This window comes from Barbatula barbatula (assembly GCF_947034865.1).
Source record: "Barbatula barbatula genome assembly, chromosome: 6".
Taxonomy (NCBI): Eukaryota; Metazoa; Chordata; class Actinopteri; order Cypriniformes; family Nemacheilidae; genus Barbatula; species Barbatula barbatula.
Genome location: NC_136765.1, coordinates 24280403 through 24302184, shown reverse-complemented (window position 1 = coordinate 24302184; position 21782 = coordinate 24280403). Strand labels below are relative to the sequence as shown.

General features: G+C 39.3%; 2 protein-coding genes across 10 annotated transcripts in view; both read right to left on the bottom strand.

The window, feature by feature from the left end:
* Positions 1–793: 793 nt before the first annotated feature.
* Positions 794–5489, bottom strand: krtcap3 (keratinocyte associated protein 3). The gene is made up of 6 exons (XM_079457832.1): positions 5365–5489; positions 2485–2669; positions 2293–2352; positions 1956–2153; positions 1749–1883; positions 794–1533 (listed from the first exon to the last, which is right to left on the bottom strand). The coding sequence occupies exons 1-6, from the start codon at positions 5375–5377 to the stop codon at positions 1438–1440; spliced, it is 687 nt and encodes a 228-aa protein (XP_079313958.1). The 5' UTR covers positions 5378–5489; the 3' UTR covers positions 794–1437.
* Positions 5490–6638: 1149 nt separating this feature from the next.
* ctbp2a (C-terminal binding protein 2a) overlaps positions 6639–21782 on the bottom strand; it is a gene marked incomplete at its 5' end in the record, with an annotated part of 34702 nt that continues 19558 nt past the window's right edge. For 4 of the 9 annotated variants that reach the window (XM_079459085.1, XM_079459089.1, XM_079459084.1 and 1 more), the window contains 9 exons: positions 6639–8163; positions 8412–8482; positions 8861–8975; positions 9398–9525; positions 9659–9789; positions 11318–11532; positions 11829–12035; positions 13865–14009; positions 14307–14461. In XM_079459085.1, coding sequence (XP_079315211.1) covers positions 8422–8482; positions 8861–8975; positions 9398–9525; positions 9659–9789; positions 11318–11532; positions 11829–12035; positions 13865–14009; positions 14307–14461 — 1157 coding nt within the window. In that variant the 3' untranslated portion in view covers positions 6639–8163; positions 8412–8421. Of the gene's footprint in view, positions 8164–8411; positions 8483–8860; positions 8976–9397; positions 9526–9658; positions 9790–11317; positions 11533–11828; positions 12036–13864; positions 14010–14306; positions 14462–16788; positions 17167–21782 lie in introns of those variants that run through there. The other 5 variants (XM_079459086.1, XM_079459083.1, XM_079459087.1 and 2 more) reach the window with 4 other exon arrangements.

Sequence of the window (21782 nt, the reverse complement as noted above, 5' to 3'; positions counted from 1 at the left end):
GCTGCGTTGTATAACAGTCTATTGCTGTCAAGTTGACATGTTTATTTAAATGAGACATAGTTGTCTGTTTAAAAAATATATTTTTTAAGCGAACGACTGTGATTGGTCCGCGCTCGCCAGCGCTGACAGACGTAACGCGTGTCACGTGACCTAACACAAATGATGCAGCGATAATAAAATACACCCCAGTAAAGAAACTATAACAGATGTTGAAACACAAACATACAGTTAGACGATCAAATAGTTAGAATTGTTATATATAACACGTTATTATTTATTGACCGGCGGACAAGACCTGTTTACACATAACGAAACTAACCTCCAAGCCCCGCCCATTTACACCCTTACCATCTTTTCTGGCCCCGCCCATTTACAATCTGAACAATTTCAAGGGACTGCGCATGCTCAGTGGACCTGGCCCTTGCACAGAGTGTACATTTAGAAGCTGATGGAGTGTCTAGTTTGTATAATAAATATAACACATCATATGCCTTTCTGTTCAACTAATTTTGACATTGAATAGAGTTGTTTTACCATTGATAACCGTTAAGTAATAATCGTGAAGTTGAGGTTAAGCATATGTTAAGTGTTGTCATTGCCGGTCAGACAAACCGATGTAGCGTCCAGCCATCCAACAGGTGCAGTGAAGGGAATCAGGTCAGCTTTACAATAGTGCACAGAACAGCATCCACATCCAGAGGCCACGGGCTGACAGATCATATACTCACATATCTAAATAAACATGACCAGTGCGACATAGAATTCAGACAATTCATAGATGAAACGTTTTTTTAAACTCTTGCAAATGCGTTTTGCATTTTTTTATTCAAATTAAACACTTATAGCAAAGATATACTATAACACAAACATTTTAAAAGCCTAGCCAGCAAAGATTCAGTCTTCTGCATTGAAATGACTGGTCTTTGAAAGATTAAACAAACCTACTGCTCTCTGCGAGGGCCGTCATACAGACATAAATCCTTTATTTGACAGTGTCAATCAAATCTCTATGTATCTTTATGTATTCTTTAATCACACTAGATTATACTGAGTGTGAGATTTACTCAACGATCTACATCATTGAACCCAACCCAGACTCACGTCTTTCTCTGGCCCTTCATACTGCATACTAGAGTTTCCATGGCTACTAGTAAGTGTTTACTTTGTGGCACATTAGGTAGTTCGAGTGTTACATTTCTTAAAAGCAACGATGATTGACGAATGATCAATTTCAAAAGATACGTGTGCGTATTTTTTGAAAATTTGTGTAAACATGAACGGCAGACATGTAACTTTATATACAATTTCAGTATAAATTATATAGTTGAAAAATTGTTGATAGTGTAAAATGTAATATCACCAGCAATTAATACAACGAATGAAATGTTGTGATCAGAAAGCCTTGTTAAGCTCCGCCCTCATTTCACGAATCTCTCTCTAAGCGTTGGAAGAATGATGTCTGATGAGACGTTGACCTTGAGTTGCATGACCTGGATCTGTCTTTCCTCCTAATGCGAGGGCCTCCTCCTCCAACTGTCAAAATGTACACATAAAAATCATGTTTATGGAATTAATGAGGATTATAGCTAGTGATTTATAAATTTAAAAAAACATACAGTGTGTCATCATATCTTGTTGCCAGTATTGCACGGTCCAAATTAATTTTGGATGCTTTAAATCTTATAGAAATGTCTAAACAGTGCCTTTCAGGTGCACAGGTTAAAAAGCACAAATATTCAGCATTGTACCTGCTCTCTGATGTAAGTGTGACCACAGGATCCAATGCCTCTCAATGTCAGACCCACCACGAAACACCAAACAGACAATCCGACCTCTACCGCGGAAAACCCAGCGCAGGAGAACCACAGAGCTAATGTTGTGTCCTGAGAAAATAGAAACAGGTCAGTATAACCCACTGCAAGGGACTTGTCATGACTATGGGTCTAAAGACTTACATAGATGCGGGTAGCATCAAAAGGGCAGTTGACGATGACCGGAGAACGTGCATTGATGGGCATGTGAGTAGAGTTACATCCCTTCATGAGGCTGTCTCCATCCCCGGAGATGGTCAGACTGATTGCCAGAAGGAGCCCAACCAAACATGCTAAAGACAGCAGAGCGTTCACACAAGAACTCACCAAAAGACCGATGTGCTACAAGAAAACAGATCTGCGTTTAACACTACAGGGTGAAAAAGATCACAGTATTTTAGTGTGTTTGTGAACTGATGTATACAGTACCATCTTGAATCAGATACGCATTACTAAAACACAAACAGAAATAGTTACGTACGAGCTTCCAGTTGGTAATATTCCTCGACACCAATATTGCAACAATTCCACTTGCAATACTCTGAAAATAATCCGTAGATAACTTAATTTAGTTTCAGGACATTTACTTCCATTTCTCGATCGTTTTAAATCGAGCATATTTTATTCACTTCATTTAATCCATTTCATTAACTTTATTAAACGGATCACTCACCAGCAGTCCAGAGGTGACAGATATGATGTTGGATACGGTATACTCTGTTGAGATCTCTGTTGAGGGTTTGGATATATGTCTCAACACACTTCCGTGAACAATGGCACTCAGAATGAAATTGACATGACCGACAACGATGAGGGTCAAACCTTTCTTCATCAACCGTCCAGGACCCTTCTCCTTGTCTGCAGTTTAGAAGATAAATCACAATTTCACGATATTTGTATCATTATTTGGTTACGACGTGTCAAAATTGATGCTTATGAATATAGCAAACCAATTTGAGCATAAAAAGGGAAATAAACAAACTGATGTTTATGAATGAACTGCACGAAGAGTTTATGATGCCTGATGCATAATCCAACATATTTTATTTGCTTATATACAACATGATCAAAACAGTGATCGATTTGAATAACAAAAGCTCTATAAATGACCAAGTGACAAATAATGGATATCAATAATAGTCAATAAACAACTATTGATGGACATAAACAGAGATGGTGACTAGTTTGTAAAACAACAATTGCATCCTTAAACAGAGATGGTGACTAGTTTGTAAAACAACAATTGCATCCTTAAACAGAGATGGTGACTAGTTTGTAAAACAACTATTGCATCCCTAAACAGAGATGGTGACTAGTTTGTAAAACAACAATTGCATCCCTAAACAGAGATGGTGACTAGTTTGTAAAACAACTATTGCATCCCTAAACAGAGATGGTGACTAGTTTGTAAAACAACTATTGCATCCCTAAACAGAGATGGTGACTAGTTTGTAAAACAACAATTGCATCCCTAAACAGAGATGGTGACTAGTTTGTAAAACAACTATTGCATCCCTAAACAGAGATGGTGACTAGTTTGTAAAACAACTATTGCATCCCTAAACAGAGATGGTGACTAGTAAACAACTATTGCATCCCTAAACAGAGATGGTGACTAGTTTGTAAAACAACTATTGCATCCCTAAACAGAGATGGTGACTAGTTTGTAAAACAACTATTGCATCCCTAAACAGAGATGGTGACTAGTAAACAACTATTGCATCCCTAAACAGAGATGGTGACTAGTTTGTAAAACAACTATTGCATCCCTAAACAGAGATGGTGACTAGTAAACAACTATTGCATCCCTAAACAGAGATGGTGACTAGTTTGTAAAACAACTATTGCATCCTTAAACAGAGATGGTGACTAGTTTGTAAAACAACTATTGCATCCTTAAACAGAGATGGTGACTAGTAAACAACTATTGCATCCCTAAACAGAGATGGTGACTAGTAAACAACTTTTGCATCTCTAAACAGAGATGGTGACTAGTTTGTAAAACAACTATTGCATCCCTAAACAGAGATGGTGACTAGTAAACAACTATTGCATCCCTAAACAGAGATGGTGACTAGTTTGTAAAACAACTATTGCATCCTTAAACAGAGATGGTGACTAGTTTGTAAAACAACTATTGCATCCTTAAACAGAGATGGTGACTAGTTTGTAAAACATCTATTGCATCCCTAAACAGAGATGGTGACTAGTTTGTAAAACAACTATTGCATCCCTAAACAGAGATGGTGACTAGTTTGTAAAACAACTATTGCATCTCTAAACAGAGATGGTGACTAGTTTGTAAAACAACTATTGCATCTCTAAACAGAGATGGTGACTAGTTTGTAAAACAACTATTGCATCTCTAAACAGAGATGGTGACTAGTTTGTAAAACAACAATTGCATCCCTAAACAGAGATGGTGACTAGTTTGTAAAACAACTATTGCATCTCTAAACAGAGATGGTGACTAGTTTGTAAAACAACAATTGCATCTCTAAACAGAGATGGTGACTAGTTTGTAAAACAACTATTGCATCTCTAAACAGAGATGGTGACTAGTTTGTAAAACAACTATTGCATCCCTAAACAGAGATGGTGACTAGTTTGTAAAACAACAATTGCATCCCTAAACAGAGATGGTGACTAGTTTGTAAAACAACTATTGCATCTCTAAACAGAGATGGTGACTAGTTTGTAAAACAACTATTGCATCCCTAAACAGAGATGGTGACTAGTTTGTAAAACAACTATTGCATCCCTAAACAGAGATGGTGACTAGTTTGTAAAACAACTATTGCATCTCTAAACAGAGATGGTGACTAGTTTGTAAAACAACTATTGCATCCCTAAACAGAGATGGTGACTAGTTTGTAAAACAACTATTGCATCTCTAAACAGAGATGGTGACTAGTTTGTAAAACAACTATTGCATCTCTAAACAGAGATGGTGACTAGTTTGTAAAACAACTATTGCATCTCTAAACAGAGATGGTGACTAGTTTGTAAAACAACTATTGCATCCCTAAACAGAGATGGTGACTAGTTTGTAAAACAACTATTGCATCTCTAAACAGAGATGGTGACTAGTTTGTAAAACAACTATTGCATCCCTAAACAGAGATGGTGACTAGTTTGTAAAACAACTATTGCATCCCTAAACAGAGATGGTGACTAGTTTGTAAAACAACAATTGCATCCCTAAACAGAGATGGTGACTAGTTTGTAAAACAACTATTGCATCTCTAAATAGAGATGGTTAACTATTGCATGGTACTGTGGACTGTAGGTATACATATACAACATATACACTATATAACGATACATTTACAGATGGCAAACAATACTTGAACACTTAAGTATAAATGTCATTGCATTAACACCAATTGATGAGGTATCTGTTGGTGCACGAGCAGATATAACACTGCATTGCGCCTGTGCAGTGAACAAAAACCCTGATTGTTCGATGCAAACCCTTTCAACGCCTTCGCTTAAACCATAAACATTTTTAATTCTCATAACAGGTATGAAATGAAAGTCAAAAGTGTCTTACCGAAGCCACACATATTTGTTTCCGTGTAATCGATCACAGTTTTAAAGAAAAACTTTTAAGATCACACACGCAGCTTCCTCCCTTCACGCTCGGTGACGTCACTAAGCTGTGCTCACCTGTGCAGCGGAAGTAGGCGGGGCCAACATACAAAGGTCATTCAACGCAAATGCGACAATTGTTTGCCGTTGACTTTAATGATAAAAAATAAACAAGGCATTCCGAAAATAATGCAATCAAATAGGTGTGCATAATGAACATACTGCGATTACATTACTTTATTGAAAACATTGTATATACGGATATAATGACATTTTATAATATAGATATACATTGTCTTTAAAGAGATATGTAGATGGTCGACCAGAGAATCTGGGTAAAGAATAAAAAAAGTAGCATATTGTAAGATCAGGTGCAGGTTGAAACTTCCAAAAGTGTGTATAAATATAAACAAATCATAATGAAAAATCTACCCCAGTTTTATTTTCACTGTATGCTATGCTTTCACTGTTTTAAAAAATACAATGTAATTGTCACAGGAACAATATTTGCATATAACAGTGCTGTGTTTAAGGGCATGTGGGAATCCTTTATTGATGGCAAGATTATAGCTGCACAATGCTACCAGCAGGTCTGGCATTTGTCTGTCCATGATAACTATTTAAACAATGAGAAAACTGTATCAGTGTCCAAAGTCCTCAAATATTTGAGCGACACACCCAACGATATAAACAGCAACTTGACATTGTGAGACTTGAAAAGATAAAGTAAAGAATTATCACGAAACAAGATGGAAATCAATGACAACTGAGTCTAGAAAAACAGCTACATGTGCAAATAGTATAGGCCCAAACCAAATGAGTCTTTAATCCAATTAAATAACATAGTTTAATAAAACATATGGACAAAATATAGAGCAGGAAGACTTAAGTAACATTAAAGCAATAGCATGACTTACAGTATATACTGGCAAGGAACATTTGTTTTTATCCTAGTTATTTTTGTCCACAATAAAATACAGTGAACAAATAAATACAAACCTTAAACCACAGCGAACCCTAGTGGCTTCAAGGAAAATGACGCTCCAAAAAGCCATCTGAAGGTCAACTGGGTGGAGATGTGTATCTCTATTCACATGTATGTTGTATGTTGCCATATTGTGAAAACGCATGTTGAAAGCCACTGGAACAAAATGACCCCAAGGGGATAATACAATTGTACATCTACTACACGTGTGTATAAAAATGTATTTAATAAAAACAAACACAATCGCAGCATAGAAAGTCAGAATGGTACTTTTTATTTGAACTGTACTGTATGCTAAATGTTCACCTCGGTACAATAAACAAATACAAATACAATAAAAACCAAACCTACAGCTCTGGAGCCAACCTGACTGGAGTTGGCGAGGAATCTCAGAATATTGCATATAAACAACACAATGAGCTCCAAACAGTGCGCTTCCACATAAAGAACCCAAAAAGAGGAACAGGGGATAACAGGAGAGTTTGGTTACAAAAACATTAAACTAGACAATACAAATCTAATTTAACTGCCGTACGTTCAACACCAAAACACGCTGGATGTCTGATCTATAAAAATACCTCGGAGTGATCGGGTGGGCTGACAGAAAAGGGCAAATACATCGATGGGGTTGTCGCCTTCTTTCCTCTCAGTTCTAGACTGGAGTGGAATAACTTGTAATGTTCCTGAGACGGGACGTTTGTTCCACTCTAGTTTCTGTTGTAAGCTGCCATCTGTCTTTCGATATTACAACGCCACTACAAAATCAAGTTCCTCAACAAAAATGTATTCCAAAGTCCCCTTTTTGGAGACCAACATTAAAAACCCGATGGAAAACAGTTTTTATTTCATTAATGCTGACAACCCCAAAAGAGTTAAAGATCGGTAAAATAGTGTGCTCTCGGGTCTTAAATAGGAGTGATGTCCGAGCTGGTGGTTGTTGAATATGTGCAATTCTGTAAACGAGAGGTCATCTCTTCGAAATGTGGAAAAACTCTAATAATAACACTATCATCTTCATTTTTGCAGACAACAGCGCTGTCTGTTCCATTCATAGATACACTGTATATATATTTTATTATCAAGAACTTTTAACACTGAAACGAAAAGGACAAGCACTAAATTGGTAGATGCAAAGAAACAAACGCGGAAACGAAAAACGGACTAACTGCTGCCAATTCCGTTACGTGCCCATATAAGGCAAGGAGGAAGAAGACAAGCACATGACATATGATGTCAACATTTCAAGCTCTGTGGTTGGTGAGGAAATGAGGAGTGGCCATCGCGAGTCGCCGCGACTCCCAGCAAGAAAGCACCGTAGAACAGGTAGAAATGACGTCCTCCGCTCGAAAATGAAGTGAAAACTGATACACAACAACTCCTGGCTTAAAAAAACAAAAGAACAGAAGAGAAAACGTTAAAACCGGTTTGGAAAACGAGACGGTGGAGGCGGTCCGTGAATCCGCTCTCCGGTGGAGCTCGGGGCAGCTGATTGCTTTTTCACTCGTTCACTGTCTCTGATTTGCAGTTTTGCTGAATGACAGACTCCCATCTATCGCACGGTGGCGGGCGCGTTCGGAGCTGCGTGGTCGCCGTGGTTACGACTTGGCGAGGTGTTCTCTGTGCTCGTTGTGTTTGATGAGCTGGGTGGGGGAAGGGGCGAGGCTGGGCTGGGTGCCCGGAGGCAGGGGATGGACACCGGGGACCCCGCCAGGTTTCATGCCCTCTAACTGACCACACATGCCACCAGGAGACACGCCCACCACACCAGGAGGAAACCTGGGGAGCAGAAAAACTGAAGACATCACCCATGTGCTCCGGCCTTCGTTGTTTTTATATCCACTACACACAAACACAACAAATGTAACGTGTAGTTACAAATAATAATGGTTAATGCTAATTGAAAAAACAAGAGATGATAATGAACGTGTGAGAGACATCTCTGAGGGTGACTGTACTGTTGATTGGCATCTTTCAGATTTATCTGCACATCGAGTTGGGTGACGCGGTCATCTGTGAATATTTACCTGTCATTGTTTAGGTATACATTTTGTCTTGTAGGCCGCCAGGAGAAACGGCTGGCAGAGGCGGGGCCATTCTGCTGAACGAAAGAACCAATCAGACGGAGCAACACAATCAGGGGCGGAGTGATTTTACATACATGCTCGGGTTGTACATTTAAAGGAATTGGATTTGTGATAATTCCCAGAAATTGGAAAAGGTAACAGCACGGGTTTGGTGTGAGAGTGAACTGTCCTTTTTAATGCATAAATAAGGAAAATTGTAGTGAGAAAATGATCAGAAAAATCTTGTCATATTGGATGTTGGTTCACAAGTTTATTTGCATATTTTGCAGGGAAAACAAAAAGCACGAGTTATTTGCGAGTCAAATGGAAAGGTGGTGTTTGAGACGGTGACAAACTCAAGAGTGAACGAGAGGAGGGTTAACAGGTGATGTTATGCGTTTGTTTCTCACCTGTAGGCTCCACCGTTGAGCTCCGGATGTACCTGCTGCTCCATCATCCCCCACGACGCTGTGGTAACAAAAAACTCTTTGTTGACGCAGTTTCTGAGGCTGTCCGGGATACGACCTGAAAATCACAACAGAATTTGGATTAAGAGGGGCGGAGAGTCCGATTATTTATATAACTACATCTGAATTCCATTAAAGACATTGTAGACCTAAAAATACACAATATGTTCAAGATTAAAGTCTTTCTTGGTGAAATTATACTTTGAAGAGTTGCAATTTTCGAGATGCAATTTATGCAATAAAAGTCATCTCGCGTTTGATTAGAAAGTCAAGTGACTTTGTTTGATGACCAATTACAATTCAGCATGCAAACATTACATCATTGCATCTGTGACAATGCAACATTTCCAAACTTCGATCTTAAAAGAAACAAAGTGTAAACAGAATCTCTGTGTTGCTGTTCACCTTTCCCACTGAATTATTAGAAGAACGTATGAAGAAAAATCTTTAGTAGAGTTAAGTAGAAAATGAGGGTCATACCGGTGACGGCCCTGCGGATCTCAGTGGCCGCCGCTTCTCTCATCTCCAGCGAGGCTTGCTCACTGTACCAAGCCGTGTGTGGCGTGCAGATCAGATTGGGCGCATCCTTCAGAGGACCCTGACTAAAACTGAGAAACCCGTGAAAGACAAAATTAGATTTCTCCCATATCTATACTTTCGAGTTGGGCCCAATGACAGTTTAAACTAAACTAAGTTTTTAAAAGTTTGCTACTACGGTTTGTGTCTCATGACAAATCTTACCTGAATGGTTCGGACTCATGGACATCGAGGGCGGCCCCCCGTATTCTGCCCTCTTTTAGAGCCTGTGCCAGGGCTTTCTCATCAACCAGACCGCCCCTTGCTGTGTTCACTAGAAACGCTCCCTGTCGCATCTAACAAAACATAGTACAAACTAAATTTGTGACTCTGGACCACAAAACCAGTCTTAAAGTCGGCGTGAAACGGAAGAAGTGATTTTGTCTTCGTTATCTTCGCTTCGTATATCAGAGTGAAACAACTTTAAAAAAAATGTAGGGCGGGACTTGATTTCGTTCAGCAAATACTTATTGGGGCGTTTAAAGTTGGGTGTTGCCAGCAAAATGGAGTCAGATTTATAATCCAGTTTGAATCTGTCAATCATTGCAGCCCTGCCCTCGCCCCATTCCTCGTGACCAGAAGTGAAGAGTGGTCTTTTCGTGGGGAGGGAGGAGGTGAACGTTTTTGGTTAAAGATTTAAAGTGCAAATGAATAAAAAAGAAATACTGATGTGCGAGGATAAATCATTTATAATGTATACTGCAACACTGTGAACATCGATTTGAGTTTACACTTTTTATTTCATGCCGACTTTAACGTTGCACAGGAAAAAAAATTATAATAGCCTAAAAAACATTATATGGGTCAAAATTAATAATATAAAATTATTATGCCAAAACTCATCAGGATATCAAGTAAAGATCATTTTCCATGATGTTTTGTAAATTTCCTATAAATACTGTATTGTTGTGAGTGGTTGCAGCAAAACAAAACACCTCCAAACTTTGCTCGTTGCTGCGCGCTCTTCGGGAATTACACACTCAAGTTTGGTTTTCATGAGCGATTTTACACCATAGCGCTTAATCGTTTCACTCCGTGCTAAATCGTTTAATGGTTGTAAATTATTATTAGCGGTGAGCCAATAGAGAGCGTTAAAACAAAGCTGTTTCTCCATAGCAACGGCCTGCTAATGCGCTTCAGATTAACAACTTCAAAGGCGCGTTGCATGCTGGGGCGGCGCCGCCATCTTCGGAGGTTGTTACTAGCGATTGATACATGATCCTTGATGTGATTACAAGTCGGAAAACAAAAACATTGCATTCGGTTTTCTTTTTCTATCCAGTTTATAACACAGCACAACCGACCCACCATGCTTATGTCTTCTTAGTCAAACGGAACAACATTGAACTGAACTCACTAGCAGAAAAGAGCCGCTACCACCTACCAATATGGCCACGACACCCAGCATGCAACACGCCGTGACGTCAGCGCCACATCTATATTTAGATTTTTTCAGAGTTTTAAAAAGTCGTCTCTCGGCCAGATATTGTCCTATCCTAACAAACCATACATCAATGAAAAGCCTATTTATTCAGCTTTCATATGATGTAACAATCTAAATTCCAGATCATTTAAGACTGGTTTTGTTGTCCAGGGTCACATTTATAGATCCCTTCGGTTCAGTTTACACAATTTCTGATGCATTCCCTTACAAGAAACTATTTTGGGGATTGGACTTGAAAATATGCATTGATTTTATTAGTATTTATTCATTTTTATTTCCATGCTCTTCCAGACTTGAGAGGCGTTGTTATAGATGTGTAGAAAGGCGTTATATTTGAACAAACGTTTAAAACATGTAGCTTTAAATGCTGTATAATGCACCTGTTTGATGGTGAAATCATTGATGAGGTGATGGTTATGTTCGTTCAGGTTGCAGTGAAGAGAAACGCAGTCGCTCTGGTACAGAAGGTCCTGTAAAGTATAAACTCTTTGGACGCCCAGTGAACGCTCTAAACCGTCCTGCAGGTACGGGTCATAAAAGAGCACGTTGAAGCCGAACGCTTTTGCTCGGACGGCGACGGCCTGTCCCGATCGTCCTGTGACACAAAAATGCATAGAAATATAAAAATGCAGATCCGGCAAATAATTGTGTGATTGTACAATAAAGATAATCTAGTTTTACCATCAAGTTGTCACAAAAAGCTATCATATGGCTTTGGTCTTTTTAAAGAGGATTAAAAGTACCAATTAAAAAAAATCTTTAGTGTTGCAGTGTCACTATACTAAATACAGTTTTTCACATTATAAGCAATAGAGAACTGTAGTAAATACCGCAAAATACCTTAACGTTCACTATAGGAAGGTTCGCGGTAGCATCTTGAAAAATTCTCACCAAAGCCAATGAGTCCAAGTGTTTCTCCCCTGATGCGGGCGGCTCCAGACGCCACCTCTCTGATCTGCTCCACGCTCTGGACACGTGTCCCCTCACGCATGGTCTGATAAAGCCAGGTGTTTCTCCGGTACAGATTCAAGATGTGACAAAGCGTCGAGTCTGCCGTCTCCTCCACCGCCGCTGATGGAATATTACACACTGCAATACCTGCAGAAACACACACGAGTGTCCGATTCAGTGCACAGAAATGTGTTAAGCACGATGTCTTTTATCTCAGAATGACAAAAAAAAGTTTCAGTCAGAACAAACTACTCTAAACATCACAAAACTGTCATGAATTGCTCTCTTTGGTTGTTCCAAACCCATATAAATGTCTTTGTTTGATTGAAAACAGAGAAGGATATTAGGACGAATGCTTGTAACCAAACAGTTCTTGGACCCCACTGACTCCAAAGGTGGTCAAAAGTGCCTCAGAACGGTTTGCTTTGCTACATTCTTCAAAATATGATCTTTTGTGATCAACAGAACAAATAAATGTATAACGCAATCTTTCCTACTATTGTAGCATTCTTCCAAATATCATTCTCCGTGTTCATCAGAATGAAGAAATGTATACAGATTGGCACAACTCGAAGGTGAGTAAATGAGGACAGAATTTGTATTTTTGGGTGAAATGTCCCTATAAACACGGCGCAAAACCCGGAGAGGAGTCACGCGTCGTGGTAGGCATACTGCGTGAGGAAAAAAATGAAACAAATGTATTACATTTGATCTCAATCTGTAAAAGTGAGACAGAAAGTTTCCAGGTTGCATTAATAAGCACTTTAAAGGCAGAAGGGTTTGACCAATTGTGCAAGGTTCAGCACAGGTAAACGTCAAGGTTTGAGCACTTCATGTCGGAAGTGTATTCTGTAATAAAATATCCAGCGTGAAAAAGCTCAATCCGGGCTCCCAGAATCAAAACACTCTTGACTTGTCTTATATTCTAAAGATACAGAAAATATAATATTTCAATTTTTACTATTGTATCAAACATCCTATTAAATTGCTAGACAAGCAGAACGTTCTTTCCTGTTTGACTTATTTCCTATTGAAAACATATCAATGTGTTTTTAAACTGAAGCCGAAGAAGATGAACGCTGGTCGGCTGCTGCCTGTCCCATCGACCATATACACAAATATACATACAAATATAAACGCAGAGATCCAGCAAGCACAAACAATCGTGTGATAATACATTTAAAATACAAACTTTGACGATCAAAATGCATAATATCATCAAGTTTTGTGACAAAAAGCTATTTGTTTGGATTTGCATTTCTGCATTTGGCAGATGCTTTATCCAAAACAACTTGGAGTGAATTTGAAGTACTCAATTAAAAAAATACTGTAGTGCATGTTAGAATTCACTTTAGTAAACTGTAGTAAATTGGCGTATACTTTATTTACAATATTTTCATTACAGAGAGCCTTTTTGGGGGGACAAAATTATATATACATGAGGAAAGATGTGTCAGTAATAGTTTTAGTTTGCTCTGAAAAAGGAATGCATGTTCATTTTAAATGTAGATTTTTCTCAACATGGAGGTCAGGGACCACTAGGTGGTCTCAAAATGACCTAAATTATTATAAACCAAAACATCGTTTTAGTTACGGCAAGCACTTGAATATTTCATTAGGTAGAAATTGTAAATATTGTTCTGTACGATAGGTGACCCTGGACAACAAATCCAGTTTTAAGGCTCAATTTCAAAATTCAGGTTTGTATTTTTGGCTATTATTAAAAATGTTCCCGAGCTACTTCTCTTACACATCAGCTTAATTTTGCAGTGTTACACACTTTTGACTTCGACTTGAACAGTCCCTCTGGTACAGCGCCTGTCGTACAAACATCTCCAATAAGACAGAAATTGTCCTGAGGGATGAACGCAGCTGACTGTAGGATTCCAACTCTGATTAATGGTCTCCTGTAGGAAATCAACTCTGTGCCTCAGCGGAATCGATTATTTGCTGGAAACTTGTACACTCCGTCTTACCCATCTCTCCAGCGGCTTTAATGTCGATATTGTCATATCCGCTGCCGATGCGGATTATGATTCGTAGGGCTTTAAACTTCTCCAGATCCTCTCTGGTCAGAGTGATGGTGTGGTACATCATGGCACCGACCGCTTCGTTCAACACCTGAGAACCAGAGAAAATGTTATATAAGAGCACACAAATCACATTTCTTGAATATTTTGGAATGAGCACGTAGGCGTAATGTATTTCTAAGGATGAATTCGATATGCACATATCATTAATGTGTCAGCAATGTCAGTTAATACATTTTCTCCAATGATAATAGATATGTGCAATCTGAGTAATAACAAACATTAACAAAACTTCATTTGAATGTAACCATTACAAAATAAAAAGCAATTTAAACTGTATTTGTCACTTCAACTGTAGCGATGGCATGAAACGTTCATGTGAACAAACCTTCTCGTGGATTTCTTGCGTTGACTGTGCGTCGCAGAAGGCCACCGTAGCCAAATCTTTCAGGATGGGCATCTCCACGGTGCAGTCCCTACCGTCCAACAGCGCCACCAGCGGGCGAGGATGCATCGGACCGTTCATGATCTGTGGCCTTATACCTACAACAAAAGAGAGAAGGGTGAGTTTCCTGCACACCCTCCTGCAGTACTGCCATATGTCTTGTTGTCATGGTGATTACATCATTTGGAAGGAGTTGTGCATACATTTAAATTTGCATCATTTAAAAAACATATTATTTGTTTTCAGGACTTTAAATGAGAATTACTAACATTGTTGTAATGAAAAAAATCATTGTGTGGGAGATGTTAAAGAGGCGTTCGGTCTCGGAGGGAACTGGCAGGGATTGGGATTCTGGCACGCTTTAAATGAGCATTGGACACATCAAACAGAAACACAAATGATATGGTGATCGCTACATCAGAGGAGAAATCGGAGGGAGAAGGCAGAGGTCCGAGCCCCCGGATTCACGTTCACACACTCGCCCGTAGGTCCCTGCAGGTGGCCGTTCAACCAATCAGTGCTCACAAAACTGCGGCGACTGTTCATTTTCCAACCCGTAAACAATTTCAGACCTCAGCCGGGCAGCTCTAAAAGCTTTTTTGGACACATACGGCAAAGACAAACTTAACCTGAATGATTTTTAAACAAACAAAGACAAACTACGTGTACATATCGGTGCACGAACATTTTCCAATGTGAAAATCCCTTCTGTTGTTAAAAACATGCATGCCGTGACCTGAACAGCGTTAAAGGGGAAAGTTCACCCAAAAATGTATTTTGTTCAAACCCGGAATAAAACTCTTTCTACTGAAGACATTTTGAGAAGTCGACGGGATCAATGTTTTTTGGTGACCAGTTCTTCAAAATATTTGTTTTGCGTGTTCTGCAGAAAGAAAGTCATACGCGAGTCATGACATGAGGGTAAATAAATGATACGATCATTTTCATTTCTGGGTGAACGATCCCTTCATTGATCTTGACAACCCCTGTTATGGTTGGGAATCGAAAGAAGACTCTGAATCGGATTGGGATACTTGAGATTATCATTTGAAATAGTTTTACCAATTCCTGTGTGCATATTTTCAGAAAAGTACACGCATTGCGTGATCTGCTGTTATGTCAATAAAAGCCCTTTTGAATATGTTTACTATAGTAAGTATAGTTTATCTATAGTATTTGTATTAAAACGCACAGGAACCACAAATTAACCATCGTTTCAGATGCAACAGTTTAACCGTGATGTAATTCAACTATGGTAATACAAATTGATATAAATCATGGTTCTATGTGTATATATACACAAAAACGGTGCTTATAAATATATACTTTAAGGCAAACAAGTCAATAATCAGGCTAAATGACCATACAAGCTGATATCTTAATGTTTTACGTCAACTATGGGAACCGATAAGAATCGAAATCGATAAGCAGAATCGTAATTGATAAAAAAAGGTTTTAAAAAGAGCCACATGACACTTCTTCCAAATAAATCATGTGTTCTACAGAAAAAAGACGGTAGGTTTTAAAATAACATGAGGGCGAGTCAATGTCAGATTTTTCATTACTGAATAAACTCGAGAGAGATGGTGAGAGAGAGAGTAATGTAATAGTTTTTTTGAAATCCCATGAACAATAAAAGTCTGTAAAAACAAAAGGAAATGAGAAGATTTTTCCATGGAGCAGCGTTGACGTGTGTGTGTGTGTGTGTAACGGCAGCACATACATCACACTTATATGTGTGAGTTTCTCCACCTCTTGTTTAGGTGTGCCGCTGTGATTTTAATAAGCACGTGTGTGTGTGTGTGTGTGTGTGTAAGACACGAGCAATCTTGGAGGAAAGAAAGCTGGCAGCCAAATGCCTCACCTCACTGTCAACTGCTGCTTGTGGTTACCAAGCAACCTAATCTTTCACCGTCACACACACACACGCACCTACGGGACACAAAAAGACACACGCACCACCAAAAAATCGTTCAGAAATGAAAAACACACGGTGATGCAACGGAGCCAAAAGACACCCGCAGGAAACGGATTTAAGCAGCCAATGGCAAATCACAGAGTGCCCGCTCGGGACCTGTAATAAACCAGGTGTGTGTGTTATAAGAACGTCTCTGTGCTGCGTCACTTTTTCTTACCCCCTCCATCTCTAATTTGCCCAGGATTGAACTGCTCAACACATTCATGCTAATGAGTTCTGAACCACAATACACAGCGTGTGTGCACATGAGCGAGCGTCACAAAAACCTGTCAAGGCCATCGCTTGCGACACCTCCAAACATCAAGAACCACACACACACACACACAGAGAGAGAGAAAGACGCATGCACAACCACACACACACACACACACACACACAGAAAGACAGAGAGACGCATGCACAACCACACACACTTTCTCCGGACAATTTCAGAGACATGCATCTTGCCTGGAAAATGCTGCCTCCACATTCCTCCCATGAAGAGCAGCCCCCAAAAAACCGAGGGAAAATGGAGGGAGACGACGGAAAAATACGCTGTGTTTGTGTCCTGGGGGTCTCCCTTTCTCTCTCTCACGCGCGCTCTCTCACTCCCCCATATGTGGGTCTCTGTTCGTAACAGAAGCTGATGATCAGAGACGTTCACAGATGGACAGTAGAGCGCGTTGTTGTCCTCTCACTTTCCGTCCCGTTTCATCCCCCCATTTCTGTCAGGGCGAGGAATAATTACAGCCGGCCGAGTCCAGTCGTGGAGGGTCAAAAATTCCCACACGAGTGCCAGCGCAAACCAGTTGTGCCTTTCCTCTCCTCGCGCGCCCGATCAACCCCCCTTCTGTTGCTTTTTTTTTTCAACCCTCGCTCCCAAATTTATGATTTGGAGACTGCCAGCCTCTCCCTTCCACTCACATCTCTCCGCCTGTGTTTCTCTCTTTTAGTTTCGTTCTATCTCTCCGTTATTCACCCTCGCTTTATGTCCTCCACTGTAAACAATGATTCAGGAGGGTGTTAAATACAACCCGTTCAAATCTGTTAGATTTAACTTAACTACAGTAGTTAGCAGGTTTAGTATAGAAGAACGGGTACGTCTGCCCGCACCACCAATCTGTTTAGAGTAACAATGGCGACTTAGAAAAATGATTAAAATAGACTCCAATGTGATTGATAAAAACAACTCCGTTCGATTAAATGAGTACATTCTACATACATGATAAGATTAATAGTTGACGACGTTAAAATATTGTGTAACATTTCCACAAAAATATTTACATGCGTCAAGTTCAAGGCGGGAATCGAGAGATTCAAATCATCCTCTTCCGGTATACTGGTCTGTTAAATGTCGCGCGCTACAGGAATGTTTTGTTTAACGTTTTGATATCATAATGAATGCAAATGTTTACTCGTTTAACTGTAATATAGCTAAATATTTGCAATTGGCGCGCTTCTGTGTTGTATAGTCAAAGTGACGTGCTAAAAGTAAACAAGAGAAACTGTTGGAATATTATTTAATTCTGTCGATGTAGGTTCTGTTTAACACGCTGCAACCTCGCAACACACCATAAAAGGTATATTTTCCGTCTTTTTTGCCTCGTAAGCCGCTACAAGTAAACCGCTTTTTCCAAATGTTGCGGATTCCGCATCATCTCACAGGCCAAAGCGTTACAAATGAAGGATGTATGGCGCTATTTTGTTATTGTTCTTATTTGCGTAGTTATGTGTATGTTTTTCTACATGCTTTCACCTAACGTCTGCGTTTTCTTTCACAGATAGATTCACACACTATGAAACATCAGAAGGCCACACATAGGGAATTTGCGGTCATATTTGACCAAGATACATAATCATCAGAGCACGGCGTATTATTATAGGTGTTTTATTTTATTGTAAATAAATTGACTCCTCGAAGAACAGAATGTGGAAATGTTTATTTGTTTCTCAATAAAAACGCTTCAATGTTTTGTGTGACCAAATTTAGGTAAATTCAACCTTTTCTAAATAATATAAAGTCGAATTATTCTTAATGGTCATTTATTATTAATAATAGTTAGTTAGGAAGGTTGACTGATGGGGATGGGTTTGCATTAGGTGGACGTTTACCAAATTTATTTTAATAATAAACTTACTGTAGATACTCTTTACTCAAAAATATAGGACCGAACGTACTCCAACAAAGTGAGTGGAAATTGTAACCTCAATTTTATTGAGTAGATTCTATTGGTTGTTTTGTAAAAGTGTACTTCTGTCGATTACCACAGCACTTATCAAGCTTACATAATGCGTGTCTGTTTCAAGAACAAATGGAGCGAGGAATACAAGAACAAATGAAGACGTAATGATAAACATGAGCAAACAAACAAACAAACGACTAATGGATGAAAAGAATAAACAACCAAAATGACTAAACGAGCATCAAACAAACGGCTGAAAAAAACAAACGAATTAACAAATGAACATCAAGCGAATGACAGCACGAATGTTTGTAAACAATGCAAAGGAGGAACAAACGAACAAGCAAAAAAGAAAATATTACATACACATAATGAATAAACAAACAAAACAAATGAACCAATAAAAATGCTGAATTACTACAGATGATTTAAGGGAAATTAAAGAATACTGATGTAAAGACGCACTCGCACAGAATAACACAATGAGGATTTGTACTTGTTCATCTTGTCGGTGCAATATCTCGTGTAGCCGACTGAATTATTTTAAGCTACTTAATACCAAAGCAAACACCGCCGTCGATATTCCCCGCTTCAAATCGCTTAACAGGATTTCCAGTGAAAGTTATATTCGCCACACTTTTCAGAGCACACAAATGCACACGCAGAAAGGAATGTAAGGATGTTGAACAGAAACCACAAGCGTGGTTAAACAACTAAATGAAGTCAGAGATAGCACGCTGTGGAAAAAAGCTCGTCCGTTGTTCTGGGCGAAATGTTAAATGCACTACACGGGTACTCTAACATTCACAAATAAAATCAGAAATTGGTATTGACGCCACAACCGTGATCCCCCTTATTTACATATGAATGTCTATTCAGCAGCCCGGCGAGGGCATTGTTACTCATTTAACAAGCGTAGAGGATGGCAGGTCATAAAAGAGGACATTTACATATAGACGTCTTAAAGGTACAGCGCGTTTGTCATTCCAATGGGTCAACGAGAGGGTGAAAACGGAAAAAAAGACGACATGAATTTGGTCGGAGAAACTCAGCAAGGATCAAAGGAGGAAAAGATTGCAACAAATTGTAAATATGATTTTGTGAAATCCGTTACTGCGGTGTGATAAATCACACCTTGGGTTTGCAGCACATGCATCCAAATGACCAAACAAGAGATGACCAATAACACATTAACAAAGCTAATAAACAATTTGATCTTATTAGGAGGAAAACACACGCACACATACAGCAGATGTGGTCTTCCTCACTCTCTCATTCCACAAAATAATTCTGATTCCTTCGATTCATTCGTTTCACATTCTCTCTCTGTCCTTCTGTTAGCTCTCCATATGACAGGAGCCATCTGGCTTTCCAAAGTGAGAGATTGAACCGGAGGATGAGGGTTTTCCAACACAGAGAGAGAGAGAGAAAGAGAGAGAGAGAGAGCCAAACAGCTGTGTTTTGTTACACTTAAGACAAGGTTCTTTATGAGGTGACAGTGTATAATATTAGGGGTGGAGTTACAACAATAACACACACACACACTCGTGTACAAACACCCTCACACGGTAGAATTAAAACAAATAAACAGCTGTGCAAATCATGATCATAACGTCGTTAACACAATCACAAATAAGTTTAATATGCGCTCCTGATCTCTTTGTAAATGATGCGCATTTTTCAGGATTAAAATATACATCGCTAAAAATCGGATAAAACACTTGAGTTTCTCCGGCACATTAACATCACAGCTCATTCACAAGCTTCAAATATAACTTCACAAATCCACACACGGCCGTCTGTCCTTGAACACACAGAAATGCATCCAGCATGCAGACCATCAGACATGTTTCTGTCTATTGTGTGCGTTGAATTAAAGGCTTTCAAACATTGATATATGGCATTGACAGAGATCTGCCGCTCCATCTACAGATGAAACTCAATCTTTGTGACCTTTGTATTTTCTCACAATGAATAATTCACCGGGACCTGTTGGGTCTCTCTTTCATTGGCACAGAATCGCTCCTGAAAAAAAGCGTAGACGGGAAATTCCTTCTGCAACGTGTTGAGTTTCCTCTTATTCCCGATGTGTGTCTTTCCAAAGTCTTTCATTCATTTAGAATACCGTCTAGCCTTGTTTTACATTGTTTAACATCCCTTATCCATACATGCAGGACAAACACACGGAATCGGATATTCCAAAGAATTTGCTACGGCGTGATATACGTTGCCGTGTAAGTCATTTAGCGGACGCTTTTATCCAAAGCAACATAAATCATTTAAAAATGTATGAAGTTGAAAGAAATGTTAACACATGCATAGAGCATGAATCAGAGCGAATGGATTATTAACACTATCAAACACACCAATATCAAGCCCATTGCTCATTATTTAATGCTAAAATGTCACATCAGCGAAGGACCAAATGACTTCCATCACAGATTACAGTACACGCATTCATTCATTTCTGCAGGATTATGTTCTGACAGACACAGTCAACTCAAACCCCCCCGTCCGTTCCCACCGGGCCAGGCCCGGCACAGATGGCTGGAGGGATTTTTCCTCTCTAATCTCTTTTTTCCATTCTCTCCCTCTTCTCTTCATCCTACTTCATTTGTAAAACCTCAGTAAATGAATATGCTGAGGTGGACAAGTCAGCCTAACAACTCCAGGCTCTTAAAATCCACTTCTCTCGATTTCCTCTCATATGAAGCATATTCATGTCCCGCCATCTTTTTGGAGAGATCGACCATCTTAGACAATAATGCACAAATGGGTACTGCTAAAATAGGTAAAGCAGTGCTGCAAGTTCATTTGAATAAATCTGTAAATAAACTTGAACGATTTTCTGTAAAATTAATTTCACTGGTCTTGCTTTTGATGTTTCTCACACACGGCTGTAAATAAACACACACAGAATTTCATTTAATCTGAAGCAAAAACTGCCCCACAAACCCATCATCACTATGCAAGCACTGTTTCTTTAAGGAAATGCAAATCTATTCAACAACATTGTGGTTTGAATGTAACTAAATAGTCTTCAATGACCATCCATGTGTAACGTCTCTGATCCATGACCTGGGGGGCGGCTTATCCCGACTGGGGCTGATCTCTCGGAACGATTTCGTCAGTAAGACTCGCTTTCCAACAAAAACATCAGAATCTAAAAAAACTAACAAATCAACAGAGCAAACCAGACATTAAAAGAGACAGACACCAACAACCACACACAAACACACAGACGCATCTGACCTGGGGCACTTCCGTGTTGTCCGACCG